The sequence below is a fragment of the Schistocerca cancellata genome, chromosome 8, assembly GCF_023864275.1.
Source record: "Schistocerca cancellata isolate TAMUIC-IGC-003103 chromosome 8, iqSchCanc2.1, whole genome shotgun sequence".
NCBI classification, from domain to species: Eukaryota; Metazoa; Arthropoda; class Insecta; order Orthoptera; family Acrididae; genus Schistocerca; species Schistocerca cancellata.
In genome coordinates this window covers 68,204,892-68,221,033 of record NC_064633.1, presented here as the reverse complement: position 1 = coordinate 68,221,033, position 16,142 = coordinate 68,204,892, and the positions used below count along the sequence as shown (strand labels likewise).

At 38.1% G+C, this 16,142-nt stretch overlaps 2 protein-coding genes across 3 annotated transcripts in view; one reads left to right on the top strand and one right to left on the bottom strand.

Annotated features, from left to right (window-relative positions):
* The window catches only part of LOC126094476 (N(4)-(Beta-N-acetylglucosaminyl)-L-asparaginase-like), a 151,752-nt gene extending 145,246 nt beyond the window's left edge, over positions 1 to 6,506 (bottom strand). Inside the window, exon 1 of the mRNA XM_049908868.1 lies at positions 6,178 to 6,506. Within this exon, the coding sequence (XP_049764825.1) occupies positions 6,178 to 6,316 (139 nt within the window). The 5' untranslated portion in view covers positions 6,317 to 6,506. The remainder of the gene's footprint in view (positions 1 to 6,177) is intronic.
* A 142-nt stretch (positions 6,507 to 6,648) lies between these two features.
* LOC126094475 (ubiquitin carboxyl-terminal hydrolase 46) overlaps positions 6,649 to 16,142 on the top strand; it is a 98,945-nt gene continuing 89,451 nt past the window's right edge. For both annotated transcript variants that reach the window (XM_049908867.1, XM_049908866.1), the window contains exons 1-2: positions 6,649 to 6,868; positions 7,045 to 7,125. In XM_049908867.1, the coding sequence (XP_049764824.1) occupies positions 6,866 to 6,868; positions 7,045 to 7,125 (84 nt within the window). In that variant the 5' untranslated portion in view covers positions 6,649 to 6,865. The remainder of the gene's footprint in view (positions 6,869 to 7,044; positions 7,126 to 16,142) is intronic.

Sequence of the window (16,142 nt, the reverse complement as noted above, 5' to 3'; positions counted from 1 at the left end):
TTTTCCCCACAGAATTAAATGTGAAAATAAATACTCTTTTCTTCTCTCTGTTTCCGTTGATTCTTTCCATTTTGCACCTGTTGTTGTTGTTGTTGTTGTTGTTGTTGTTGTGGTCTTCAGTTCTGAGACTGGTTTGGTGCAGCTCTCCATGCTACTCTATCCTGTGCAAGCTTCTTCATCTCCCAGTACTTACTGCAGCCTACATCCTTCTGAATCTGCTTAGTGTATTCATGTCTTGGTCTCCCTCTACGATTTTTACCGTCCACGCTGCCCTCCAGTACTAAATTGGTGATCCCTTGATGCCTCAGAACATGTCCTACCAACCGATCCCTTCTTCTGGTCAAGTTGTGCCACACACTCCTCTTCTCCCCAATTCTGTTCAGTACTTCATTAGTTATATGATCTACCTATCTAATCTTCAACATTTTTCTGTAGCACCACATTTTGAAAGCTCCTATTCTCTTCTTGTCCAAACTATTTATTGTCCATGTTTCACTTCCATACATTGCTACACTCCATACAAATACTTTCAGAAACGACTTCCTGACACTTAAATCAATACTCGATGTTAATAAATTTCTCTTCTTCAGAAACGCTTTCCTTGCCATTGTCAGTCTACATTTTATATCCTCTCTACTTCAACCATCATCAGTTATTTTGCTCCCCAAATATCAAAACTCCTTTACTACTTTTAGTGTCTCATTTCCTAATCTAATACCCTCAACATCACCCGACTTAATTCGACTACATTCCATTATCCTCGTTTTGCTTTTGTTGATGTTCATCTTATATCCTCCCTTCAAGACACCATCCATTCCGTTCAACTGCTCTTCCAAGTCCTTTGCTCTCTCTGACAGAATTACAATGTCATCGGCAAACCTCAAAATTTTTATTTCTCCTCCATGGATTTTAATACCTACTCCGAACTTTTCTTTTGTTTCCTTTACTGCTTGCTCAATATACAGATTGAATAGCATCGGAGAGAGGCTGTCTCACTCCCCTCCCAGCCACTGCTTCCCCTTCATGTCCCTCGACTCATATAACTGCCATCTGGTTTCTGTACAAATTGTAAAGAGCCTTTCGCTTCCTGTATTTTACCCCTGCCACCTTCAGAATTTGAAAGAGAGTATTCCAGTCAACATTGTCAAAAACTTTCCATAAGTCTACAAACGCTAGAAACGTAGGTTTGCCTTTCCTTAATCTTTCTTCTAAGATAAGTTGTAGGGTCAGTATTGTCTCACGTGTTCCAACATTTCTACGGAATCCAAACTGATCTTCCCTGAGGTCGGCTTCTACCAGTTTTTCCATTCATCTGTAAAGAATTCGCGTTAGTATTTTGCAGCTGTGACTTATTAAACGGATAGTTCAGTAATTTTCACATCTGTCAACACCTGCTTTCTTTGGGACTGGAATTATTATATTCTTCTTGAAGTCTGAGGGAATTTTGCCTGTCTCATACATCTTTCTCACCAGATGGTAGAGTTTTGTCAGGACTGGCTCTCCCAAGGCCGTCAGTAGTTCTAATGGAATGTTGTCTACTCCCGGGGCCTTGTTTCGACTCAGGTCTTTCAGTGCTCTGTCAAACTCTTCACGCAGTATCATATCTCCCATTTTATCTTCATCTACCTCCTCTTCCATTTCCATAATATTGTCCTCAAGACCATCGCCCTTGTATAGACCCTCTATATACTCCTTCCACCTTTCTGCTTTCCCTTCTTTACTTAGAACTGGGTTTCCATCTGAGCTCTTTATATTCATGCAAGTGGTTCTCTTTTCTCCAAAGGTCTCTTTAATTTTCCTGTAGGCAGTATCTATCTTATCCCTCGTGAGATAAGCCTCTACATCCTTACATTTGTCCTCTAGTCATCCCTGCTTAGTCATTTTGCACTTCCTGTCGATCTTGTTTTTGAGACATTTGTATTCCTTTTTGCCTGCTTCACTTAATGCATTTTTGTATTTTCTCCTTTCATCAATTAAATTCAGTATCTCTTCTGTTACCCACAGATTTCTAATAGCCCTCGTCTTTTTACCTCCTTCATCCTCTGGTACCTTCACTATTTCATTCCTCAAAGCTATCCATTCTTCTTCTACTGTATTTCTTTCCTCCATTCCTGTCAATTGTTCCCTTGTGCTCTTCCTGAAACTCTGTACAACCCCTGGTTCTTTCAGTTTATCCAGGTCCCATCTCCTTAAATTCCCACCATTTTGCAGTTTCTTCAGTTTTAATCTACAGTTCATAAGCAATAGATTGTGGTCAGAGTCCACATCTGCCCCTGGAAATGTCTTACAATTTAAAATCTGGTTCCTAAATCTCTGTCTTACCATTATTTAATCTATCTCAAAGCTTCTGGTATCTCCAGGGTTCTTCCATGTATACAACCTTCTTGCATGATTCTTGAACCAAGTGTTAGCTATGATTAAGTTATGCTCTGTACAAAATTCTACCAGGTGGCTTCCTCTTTCATTTCTTAGCCCCAATCCATATTCACCTACTACGTTTCCTTCTCTTACTTTTCCTACTGTTGAATTCCAGTCACCCATGACTATTAAATTTTCATCTCCTTTCGTTACCTAAATTCAATAAAAATTTCACACACCCACTCTTTCTATAGCTCCACTGCATCTAGAACAATGATGGCTCTGCATCATGCAACTTCATGACTGTAATTCTCACCCACTCTAGCACATTCATCAAGTTTCCTGGCTTCACCTACTGCTATCTGTCTAATCTTTTATGGGTGTAAAAAGGAGAGTCATTATCTAGAAAAATGAGGAAGCAAATGAGGTTGATGAATACTAAATAGGTACATGTATCTGAGGGCTGAGAAATGCTGCACAAAAATAAATTCAAAACTAATGTTTTGTGGAGAGAACTGAATATTTTTAATATATAAGATAGGATCATCAACGACAACAACAAAATAAAGTTTTAAAAAAATTAAAAAATTGTGCCTCTTGTACCTGAACAGAAAGCAAGAAGGAAGAATACCAAAAGAAGTTTTGTTATGTTGACTCAACAGTAAAACACACATAAGAAGATCAAGGAAACATTAATAACAGCTTCCACTGTGACCCGAATACAGTCCTCCTTGAGGGGAAGGAGAGCAGCTCTCAAATTTCTTCTCCTCTCTACTTGTGATTAACACACAGGATTGATTTCTAGTGTGCTCTTGTTTGGTTGGAAGTTAATGCCATTCACTGATTCACCCATTTTACCATTTTACTAGAAGGTTGGGATCTTGATTTAGAAGCTGCCATTTCAAATCTCATGTGGAACTAGGGAGTTATCTGTTGACCTAGAGGGAGCCTGGCATATCTATAGGCTGTACAGAAAGAGAAGACCATTGCTGGTTAGAACGGCAGCATCACAGTTGTTTCACGCAACTCCTGGGACCATTTACATATCAATATTTTCTTAACATTTTTATGGCAACGCAGCACTATTGCCACAGTTGTAGGCAACTATGGCATCCAGAATATTGGTGACAATCTTTTGCACCTTGTGCTTGAAAGTTAGAAATAACATTGTCAATTCTCAGGGCTCTTCTTTCACTGTGCAGAGTTAAGATGCAGGTAAAGCAGCTGCACTACAGCAGGTGCTCCAGAGACTGCCTGCCATCAACTGATTTCTCTCAAATAGCTATCTACCTCATAAGCATGAGGCTCACCTCCAGCTTAAGAAGTTTTTTTTGTACAGGTCTCCAAATAATCCGCATGGTTAAGCGAAGATCCAATGCTCCACTATTGAACAGATTGGTGGTCACTGAATCACACCAATGGTATACAATAATAGAGGACTAGCTGCACTAAACACCCCCAGCTCATGAAGTGCAAGTTCTCCAAACCCAAGTTCACATGGGGAGGGCAACAATTGTGGGCTAGAGATTTTTGTGAAATTTCAGACAGATGTTCTTCAATGGGGGAGGGAGTTACAATTTACAAAATAATTTGCAATTCATGATGATGAAGGATTATATAAGTCATATGACTTACCTTGTACAGAAACACTATTCTGCACATTTTATCTCAAACGTATGCAGCACAGAATGTGTCATGATAAAGATACTGCAGCAATTCCCAGTCCCTTGCAATGCAAGGATTAAAACTTTTAGGGGGGCCACTACTCATCATAAAAAAAAGATAGATTTTTTTTCATCAAAGAAGAGCACTCTCCTGACAACAACCAGGTCTTACACAGAGTGTATATACTATTTACCATTTATATAGTAAATGACATAGAGACTTTGGATAATGCAGCCAAAGTCTTGTTATTCACACATGATAAAAGTGTGATGACAAGTGCTCCAAAGTAATCCTTCTGCAAAACTGCTGAAAAACAGGAAATGAAATGAATGGTCACATCGTCTAAGTCATAGATAAAGGAGATGGAAAACTTTCGTTCATTTGTAAGATACTGGAAACATACAATCAGCCCACAAAGAAGACTGCTTACAAAACGCTCATGCCACATACACTAGGATACTGCTGAAATATGTGCGACCAAGATCGAATAGGGTTCACAGGGTACATTGAATGTATACAAAGAAGGGCAGGATGACTGGTTGAAGTTTTGTTTGACCCACAGGAGAGGATCTAAGAAATGCTGAAAAACCCAAGCTGCCAGACACCTGAAGATGGGTGGCAAACAGTCCTAGGTATGTCTATCACAATGTTTCAATAGCCATCATTAAGTAGGATTTTAGGAATACAGTACAATCCCTTACAAATCATTCTTGTAGTATCCCTGAAGATAAGATTAAACTGAGTACTATATGCAGTGAGGCATTTAAGCAATCATTCTTCTCACTCTTCATATACAAATGGAATGGGAAGAAATCTTAATATGTAGTACAATGAGAAGAAATCTCTACCATGTAATTCATGCTGATTTGCACAGTACAGTGGTAGGCAGATATACTATATTCAATAAGATTTTCAGACAAATGCTGACTATCACAATTACAACATCTGAAACAGCACAGCCCTTCTTATGGAGTGAGCAAAAATACTCAAACACATAGGCATGCAAACCACACAAATGTTTAGCTTTACAATGCACTGCCAGCCTACACCAGCAAGTAAGAATGTAAAGATAAAATTTTTAAACAAATTAGAAAAGATTCTCCTCAGTTATGGTTTAATTCTCTAAGTGATTACATTGACCACGTATCAGTTTGATGCATTGCCTTACATTAATCGAAAACTGAAAATTGTGTGCCCTCTACCTTTTAACTGAATTAAATTTAAAAAAAAATCGTATACAATCCTGTGAAATTTACCAGTGTTTGATATACTGTCCTACATTTTACATGGGTCCTATGTAATCAACGGTTGTTTGATGTAAAGCATTTATCGCTTAGGATGTACAAAGTACAGGCAGTTATGAATAACAGACTATGAGGTTATGAGCATAGAACAGCACTATCTTTATTGGTTGTTTTCCTTTTTCAGAAGAATGATGTACAAATTTGCCATTAATTAAAGCAACTCTTTTAGAATGACACAGTGTGAGAGGCCAAGTGACACTAAGACTACAACAACCCTCTAATGAAAGACAACTTAATATTGAAGTATGAGGACAATAACATTCCTAGACAGTAATACATTCGGTGAAAGAAGTTATGCAGTGATGAAATATAGCACCTGAATCAATAGTTCACAAAAGATCTAAACAGAAAGAAATTAGCAAAATATGCCTAATAGAGGTGTAACAAGATGTCATGGTCAGGAAAGGTAAATATAAGTGCAACACTAGCACTACAGTAACAGATGAGACACAGTATTTCCACTAATCATGATCTGCTCGGGAAACAAAGTTGTAGTAAGTGCAGTTAATATTGAAACATCTAATAAAAGAGGCGTGTTACTATTAGGCTATTTCAACTTGCCTCGAACTCATTAGGAGAATATGTAAAGCACGTAAACAAGTGTTGTTCTCAATGCATTTATAATTAACACAATTCCATACATGTCACTGTTATCTACTTCGATTTGTAGCAAAGTCTGTCGAAATCACGACAAGGGTCTCTCTCACTAATTGCAACGTAAAATGACCAGAACGAAAATCTTACGGGGGGAATTTTGCTATCAACTTATTCTATTAGACTGAAAATTTAACTAACCGGCAGTTCAACGCGATCACTGTGTAAAGTAAGATTAGCATTTAATGTTTAGTACCTTTTGCTGTAGCATTTGTGAATCCCCAAGTATTTATCACAATTGGCAGCTTGTTAACTGGATCTATTCTTGTAATTGTATTTACAGCGAAGCACGTTGCGGCGAAAACCGGGAGTAAGAAAAATGTAACCGGAGACATCCTTCTTGCTTTCACTATAGGATGTGACGGTAATCTCTGTTACAGCGCATCTGTCATACAGTCACATGATTATTTAGGGAGCAAGATAACGTTCCTTTGCACTTTACACGCAATGACCTATCAATATTTAAATCAATAATATGTAACCAGCTGTCTATGTTTGAACTTATTTCCTTTTCGTCTGAATGTTTATATACCATGCACTGTACTTAACAAACAGCTGACTACCGCTCTGATAAGGCGGTCAGCTTTATTAAGATAATAAACGATACGTGTTGTTATGTGCTTAATGTTGGGCCTGCTGCACTTGTTACACATATTTTTTATTGGGAACAGTGATTTTCTCAAGTAATGCAGCACCCAAACTGATTTACAGTTAAATTTGTTACACGACTCACACTCCCTTCTCGCCAGCGCCTGTGTACAGACGCTTGTGTGGACAAAATTCAGGATGTCGTAGATGGCGTTTCAGAAGTTACGATAAAACATGGCAGAATTGGGCGAAAGTCCAACGTAGTTCGCTACAATGTGATTACTGTAGTGCCCATAATGGTAAGCTAATATAATCTATTGCTGTTATTTCGGGTTTTTAAAATTATAGTTTGCCTGCAAGGAACACGTCGTGTTACAATCGTGAACCTTATTGAGGAACGCGTGTGCTGTACACCTGTCATTTATCTGTCAGTAACACAATAATATGTTTAATTGTTTTACATTTTGTTGTATAGGGTGCAAACATTTCGCAGCTAGAACGAGATATTGGATCAGATCAGTTCCCACCGAATGAACACTACTTCGGATTGGTTAATGTGAGTACCATCATACCGATTTCTGACATTGATCATTCTTGGCTTGACACTGATGTATGAGGAATGAACGTCTGTTTTGTCTCATTGTTAGGTGTGTTAGACATATTGATAGAATAAACACAGTATTTAGCTCGTTAATCTGAGCTGCATGAGCATGTTTACATTAACCTCCAAAGTTGTTGTCGCAGTTTATCGATTACGTCATTACTTGCGCATACAACAATTTTTTCCTCAGATTGATGTAATCTCTGCCGACACTTTTTTTTTTCTTTTTTTCGCATTCAAAAAGGTTGTTCTGACAAGAGCTTGTAGATGACCTGAATAGCAAATATTAATTACATTTCGATGAGAAATTTTTCCCTTAGCTGATAGTTTTTTTGGAACACAACGCTTTAGGTTATATTTGTCGGTAACCGAACACTTAAGTTCATTTGGCACCTCATGTTAACAGTGTAAGATAATATACAGAACCTGTAACTGACTCCCCATTTAAATTGGGAAGATGACAATTCTCAATTTGTTGGTGTCAAATGTGGCAGGTATTCCGTTTATCCATGAATAAAAACTTTGCACTTTCATTTCAAATTAAAATTGAATGGAGTGTATAAGCTCCTTATGGATATATTAATCACCCATTGTATATGTGTATTACTTGAAAATGGCTCACTCTTTCTAGAAATCTAGTATTTCGCTATGTAAATGTGGAGGTGGACACATTACTTTGCCTCTTGAGCCCATCTGCAGTGGATGCACTAGTATTTCTCATGTGTTGGCCAATTTGTTGTGTCTGATACATCACTGTGTGTAATGACCACAATGACCCTCTTCATAATACAGTGAACTCTTATTCCAGTTCATTGATAGGATACTGCTTACAAATCACCTGAGTGTCCCATCTTAGAATGTTGCTGAAGTGTGTGGGACCCATACCAATTAGATCTAACATGCTACATTGAGTATATATGAAGACGAGTGGGATGAATGGCTGTAAGTTTGTTTGAACCAGGGGAGAGTGTCACAGAAATGTTGAACATGAACTAGCTATTGTTCTGACATATACCAATTATCTTGCAAAAGCCTGCTTACAAATTTTGAGAACCATTATTAAGTGAATAATTTTGAGATATTTTGCAGTCCCATAACTATCTCTCATGTAGAGACTGTGATGACAATATTAGACTCATTATGCACACACAGAGCACTTACATAGCTGTTCTTTCTGCACTCCATACATGGTAGTATGAAGGAAGAAGCCCTAACATGGTACCATGTAAAATACCTCTGCCATGCACTTCACAGTGGTTTAAAGAGTGTATGTTCTGATGTATATGTAGAACAGGACTTCAAATCCAAGTTTAGGCACCCAGGGTAAGGTTTCCATGAATAACTTGAATGCTGGACTTCTTTCTTAAACAAGACTATAGTTGCATTCCTCTGCCCTCCTAATGCAGTCTGAACACATGCTTCATTCCAATGTAGAACTTGATTCTCCTGCCCTTTTGTTATGTAAATTCCATTTCACTTTCTTGAGCTCTTTAAGAAATGTCTCCGTATCAAGTAGGATTTTAGGCCATAGCAGTTATTATACATAGGCACAGAACCATCTGATTCCACCCATTTACTTTGACCTATGACTTCATCAGTATGGCAGAAACAGCCAGTTCCAGTGTATACAATACGGCAACAATGATGTCACTCTATACACTTGCCAACAAACATGAACAAAAATAAAAATGACACAATGTCTTACCCCGAAAATAAAAAACAGGCAACCATGGAAAAGTGGAGCTTTAGGATGGGAGAAAGCTAAATAAACAATAATAAAAAAAGCACTGCACCATTTGAAAACAAATAATACCCAGAAACAATTAAAATTATAATGTTCCACTACACCAACAAAACCACACACCTACAACTCTGAAAAGTGGAGGAAAATTCCCAAATATCTCGTATTCACAGCAATACCGCCCACGACGCAACCCCCCCCCCCCCCCCTCCAAACACACACACACACACACACACACACACACACACACACACACACACACACACACACACACACTCTCTCTCTCTCACTCTCACTCTCTCTCTCTCTCTCCAAATTTAAATAGATCTCCTAAAACACCCACATGTTAACTTAATAAAAAAGGTAAGACTTGTTTCTGGCACAACAAACACCAAATTACTCAGGTTAAAAAAAAACCTTAGTAACTCCATGAAAACACTTCCACAACCCATGTTACTGCACCAACTACTGAAACTCAAAATCATGTTAGCAAGATGACAACCCAAACTCGAATGACTCCAGTACCACACGTTAAACTCGGCACGTCCATATCCCCCACCAGAGGCCCAGTGACGTCCTGCACAACACCACCACCATTATGTCACAGGTCAAAGACAATGGGTGTAATGGCATGCTTCCGTTGACCCTATATGTGGATGAAATATTACTAAGCATTCATTTTCCATAATATTCAGGGTAAGACATGTAGAAAACACCTTTTTGTATTGTCATCCAGTATAAGTATTGAGTATCTCCCATTGTGCAACCATACACAACTGTTCAATCCATTAACAATATGATGTTCATAATAAGATGTTGATGCCACGTAACCTGGAACATCATATACAATTTCAGAAACATACCATTGTTTACTTGAGTATCCAGTTATCACTCTGTCCTGAAAAGCTGTGGTAGATAATGTAAGAAGCTCATCCATGCACTGTTCATTCTGTTTTAATCAGTTTGCTCAAGATAGACTTTGCTTTTCAATATTCTATTTCATTTATTGTATGATGTTTTGTTAAATTTCTCTCTGTGTGTATACTTGGTTGTAAATTGCAAAAATAGGGTACCCACATTTGTCAGTTACTTGTTCTCTTACTTTGTCATTGATTGGCCTTTACCTTCTAGAAAGATTATACTGTTTTCTCCAAATTACAGCTGTAGAATATGTTTCAGTATCTGAAATTGTCATATTATACCTTGTGAGAATGTTTTGAAGTTTATGTGAGATGTTTGTGAGCCTTCTTGGTTTTCAGCTATTTGCATTAATTCACCTTCATTATTGTCATTCATTTGACTGCTTGAGAAACTAACTTATTCAGTTTTGCCTAGTCACAAACTCTTGCACCGTGTATACCAGTGTCTTATATTAAGAATGACTGTCACAATCTTCCTCAGGTTAACTTTCCTTGTAATGTTCCTTCTAGGACATCTACAAGAAACTGAGTGTGTTGGATTATGTGAGTAATCCACTTGTGTCTTCTGCTGTCTGTTGTTCTCCTAAACAACCTTTGCCAGTGCTTTGCTTGACTTCCTGTTTGGTGGCTTTATCTGTCTACGTCTTTGGTACCATACCTCAAATGCTCAGAGATTTCATTTCATTTTTGTGTATTTTCTATGTTTCACGCCTGTAACATGTTACACTCCAAATGCAGCTCGTAATTGACTTTTTCCTCATGTGCTTCTCTTTCTTTGTTGTACGTTGTCATCACTGTTTCCATCTTGAGTTGTCTTACTTTTGAAATATGTATATGATCTTATTTGTTCTTATTTTATTTCCTCTGGTTTTAATTTCTACTGTCTCCTTGGAGTACATGAATAGTTGTGTAATTCTGAATTAATTTGTTTTGTACTCATCCCTCAGTACTATGTCCCTAACTTTTAAAATTCTTTGGAGATTTCTTTCATCTGGAGCTATCATAATCATATCTGCAAACCTAAGTATCTGTATTTGTTCACCATTTACTCTGATACCTGTACAGTATTCTTTGTACCATTTATTGCATATTCTATGTAGATGTTCAATAAGCATGGTGACATATTATGTCTTATTCTTTTGTTTTCTGTAGTTTAGTTTAATCAGTTCTAGAGTTGTAATTTGTTGGTTCCAGTTGACGTTGTTGAAAACTGTCACGAAATCTATGAGAGCTATGGTATGTGATCAGTTGCAAATAATAATGTTCATAGCTATGTTTTTGTTAATTTATAAATCAAATGGATGCATTACTTTCCTATATTATTTAGTCAAAATAAACAATGAGTAGTAGTGGCGATAAACTACATTAATGTCTAAGTCTCTGAAAATTTCTTTGCTTTCTATGTATTTTATATAATCTAATTTTGATGTATGCAGGTTGGGGTGAGTTGAGCCTACCAGTAATGAACATCAGTCTTGATTCATAATATGATGTTGTAGAGTGTGATGTGCAACTGGAGATTGTCAGCATTCTGTTCTCTGCTCATTTTGCTTGTATATTGTATGAAGTGCTGATGCCAAAGAATGAGAATATGTGATCTTAGTTGCGGTGAAATATTGAACTGAGCATAGCCCAAGGTCTAGAGTAGTTTCAAGGGTGACTTATAGTGAGTTGATGAAGTGCATTTAACATGAGCACAAAGTGTCAGTCTTGCCACTGAAGTTGATAGTTTTGTACAAAAGTTGTGAATCCAAGTGCAATTGTGCGCTTTTTTTCCTCTCCCGTGTGTAGCGTATCATTTTGAAGAGTCATACTTCCATAATGTTGCCACAGTTGTAGCAACTAGCTGCACCTGGCATCAAGTGCCTGTAAATACACACCATCTGAGGGAGAGCCTACAGGGGCTCAAAACCTGAAAAATAGTCATTGTAACAATGTTATTGAGCAACTAGTGATGGTAGCAATACGAAGCATCCTCTGTAAGAAACTTTCCAGTGTCCTCGTATTATTTCTAAGCATAAAACCTTCTTTCACATTTATTAAACGTAATGTTAACTTACGAAAAGGACAAATGGCTCTGAGCACTATGGGACTTAACATCTGTGGTCATCAGTCTACGAAAAGGACAGATTGCTACTCTTTGCATAGCAGAAACGCTGAATCGCTGAATGGCACAACAAAAAGACTGTTAAAGAAGTAAGCTTTTGGCCAAAAAAGCCTAGTTTGAATTGGACAACACACGTGTGGTTCTCTGGCTGCTGAGGCTAGCAGCCAGAGAAAGTCATCATGTGTGCGACATGCATTTGCGCACGAGTTTGTGTGTGTGTGGGCGGAGGGGGGGGGGGGGTTGTCTGATTCGGATGTACACCATTTTGGTCAAAAGCTTACTTGTTTGCCAGACGTTTCGTTGCGGCTATCTGTGGCTCGACATCTCTGTTGTAGGATAAGTAGCAATCTGTCCTTTTTATAATATTGTCATTATTCCATCCTGGATTTTCCATTGTTTAATTTATTTACTTATCCAGTGGTCACTGGCCCTGTATACCATCCACTGCATTGACAGTAGATTTCCATTTTAATCAGTCTGGTGCTATGTCCTCTCAGTTGACAGCATTCATACCTTCTGCATCTTTCTTACGCATCTTCCCATATGTATCTTGATCTGCCCATGGTTCATTTAGTTCTGATGGTGGACAACGGAAGCTTCATAGGAAGTTGGGTCTCTGGTGTAAGGATTATGTGACCTGTCCATTGGGGTCATTGACTCTTTTGATGATGTAAAACATTGGGCTGGTTCATGATCATTTTTGTGGAATTTGAAATGCCTTTATACTTGAACAACTCTGAAAGTTTATTAGTCTCCTAAGGCCAACAGAAATTCTTTCACTTACGTTAATGGATATTTGATTAGAACTTCCCTGGTACTTGAACCCATAGATTTTAAATGGTTCATCAGCTTTGAAGTGTTCCTGTGCATATTTAGTTCAGTTTACTTGCATATGTTTTGCTTTTTATGAGTGGTATTCTGCTATATTTGCTACTATGGTGATTTTTTTTTTTCTTTTTAATATCTTCCCAACATCTTGTTCACTCTTGCTCACTAATATCTATCTCTTCACCAATATTCCTCACTAATTTGCCAAATGGCAAACACATTGTCAGTAGTTCAGCAGCATGGATGGGTCCAGTCTGATATTCACATGTATTATTTGCAAATGGTTTTAGCTTTTCTAAAATAACTGTGAAGTAGATCGATTCCATGGTAGTTAGAGCTGTCCATCTTGCTTCCATTCTTGTATATTGAACAGATGACTGCAGTCCTCCAGCTGTCTGGCAATGCCACAGTCTGCAAAGGAACTGAAAGACTTTGCAAGCTCGGTCTCTATTCTTAAGCATTTCTGTATAAACCATATCTTCCCTTGCTGATTTATTGCCTTTCATCTTGTGTGTGGCTTTCGCTGTGTTTTTCTCCGTGTCGTCAATATTTGTCTAATTTGTTATTTCTTGGTTTTCACTAAAACTTAGCTCTGGGTTAAGGTAGTTGAGTAGCTCACTGAAATAACTTTTCCATCACTTGACTCAGTGTCCTTAGTCGTGTTTCCATTTTTGCCACTTATGCACTGACTCCATGCATTGAGGGAAGCCCTACCTATGTAGGGTGTACATAAAGTCCAGGAACACTTTCAATTATTTTTTGCACAAGAACCAAATATTGTACAGATATCGTACATATGTCATTTTGAAGAGAAACCCTGAAAGTTTTTTTTTTTTTTTTTTTTTTTTTTTTTTTTTTCCATGTATACCACCACAGCATAGTTTCGTAATTAGTGAGCACTAGTCGCAAACATGGCAAATTAAGGTGTGGAGCAAGCTTTCTCTGTGTTGGAGTTCATGAAATAGCCTCCTCGATCACCAGATGTGTGACTTTTTCCTGTGGAGACACATTAAAGATCTGGTGTACGTACTGCCTCTAACACATGACCATGTGATGTAGCAGAGCTCCAGGAGAGAATATGAGTAGCAACTGCCACAGTTGACGATGCCATGGTGGGATGGGGATGGCAAGAATTTGATAATTTGATTACCGTATTGACGTCTGCCAGGTCACTCATGGTGCGTATATTGAATGTTTGTAAACACCTTTCAGAGTTTTTCTTCAAAATGCAATATGTATGACATCTGTACAATGTTTAGTTCTTGTGCAATAAAGAATTGAAAGTGTTCCCGGACTTATGTACACCCTGTATTGACAATGTTAAAATTTGTTACTCAGATTCCTTGTATTTCAGAAACGAATATAGCAGTGGACATGAAACTTGTGCACCCCATTACATGTTATGTTCTTAATGTGCTGAACTAAAATCATTGCATTTCAGCCAGGGATTCAGGAGGAATAATATTTTTAATTATGTGGTTAACATTTTGTATAATTTTTTGTATTTTCTTCAAAATAATTTTAACTGTACTTAACATTATGTTTTTATTTTAGTTCAGTAGACTCAGTATATCTATGTTGCAAATCCCTGAAAATTTGAATACTCTGCTCAAAGGGATTTCGAGATTTAGGGGATAATGCAACTGAAAATGTAAATTTTCTGAAACAGTGTCTAATGTTTAAAATGAGTAAACCTTACTTGCCACCTTTTTTTTTCACTTGGGAGCACCCTGTACCATACTGTTATCACCCATTTTGATAATTTTCCATTGATCTTGTTCTTTTTTCCCTTCTGGACTCCATAATGGCTATTTCTGTTGCATTCTGTGCTTTATCAATGTGAACCTCATTCATCCAAGGAATTTCTTTGCAGATTACTCCAGGAATAATTGCTGTATGCTATAGCACTTTCACACTACCAATGTTGCCATCATTAAAAGCAGTAACAGTGTCACAGACTCCCTCATTTTAGTCTTCCTCCCAACAAAAACATTTTTTATTGTGAGAGTCCATATGAGATTGTTGAAAGATGCATTTGTATTCTGAGTCTGACCATGTAGAGACTTCTTCCACAATTTTTCTGCCCGGTGAGCATCATGTTCCTAAGTGAATTTTCGTATGAGGACTGTTGTTGAACTGATAACCATATTTGCTGAAGTGGTAGATGTTAACGCTCTTAAGATGTTATTGTCGGTTTTTTTGTGCAACCTGTACTTTCCTGTGCTCAGAGAATAGATAGTTTAGTTTTACACTTTTGTGTTAAACGCACCTAAGAAGTACATGTGTGTTCCTTTTCAAGAATTCATAAATCTCTGTTTTGGCATGTTTTGCACTCAATCTGGCCATGAACATTGATGGTCACATTATAGCTTTTCTGGTTGACTGAAATGACAGACACTTGCTCATAGTTTTGAACTCCATTTTGTTTGCCATGTTCTTACTGAGGGCAAAAACCATCCCAAATTTTCTTTCGGATCTTCTTCCATAGAATATTTTCGCAGCTCGTGGTTTAGGGGTTAGCGTAGCTGCCTCTGGACCACAGGGTCCCGGCGTAGATTCTGGGTCGGGTTGGGGATTTTCTCTGACCGGGGACTGGGTATGTGTTTTCATCATCATCATCCATAGAATATTATAACTTTCCTACCTGCTGTGCAGCCATCTTTAGCTAGCCATTTAGTTTACTGCAATGCCACTACATCTATCCTCTAATGTGTTATCCACTGTAATTGTCCCTTTTTAACTTGGATAAATTTTTCTGGTGTGTGGTTGTCAATCCAGTGATCAACCGCCAACCTGGAGGACCGAGCTCTCTTCTGTTGGGGCTACCGTACATTAGCTGAAAGGACCAGTTTTAAGGCATCTGTCATCCACCATCACCCTTCTTAAAAGGGGATAGGATATACTGCCTTCACACACAGATGTGATGTATGCCAAAAACTTTTAGTGGATGTATCTATTCAACATAAGTATAACACTCAAGACTTACTGTCCAGTGACATACCCTCCTCCTCTGTCAGAATGGGCTTGTGAATTGGTATGGCCCTGCCCTGCTTCATCGATGCCAGAGTTGATGCATTTTTCTATTGATCTTGCACACCACCTGTGCTGGTGAAGTATGTGAAGGAAGGGAATGTGGAGATGGATAATAATAGGGATGGAGCGCAACATAAATCAGATGGGGTGCTGGGAGGCACCTTTTGCCTGGATCCTCTGCAGAGACCTGTCACAAACTCACCTGCCCACATGGACAGTACTATGATAAAGTGGTTCCTCCTGGAAGAGAGAATCGTTCGCAACAATTAAATTGTGCTCTGTGCAAAATTCTATCAGGCAGTTTACCATTCCTTTTACCCAGGTCATGTTTTCTTCTTTCTTT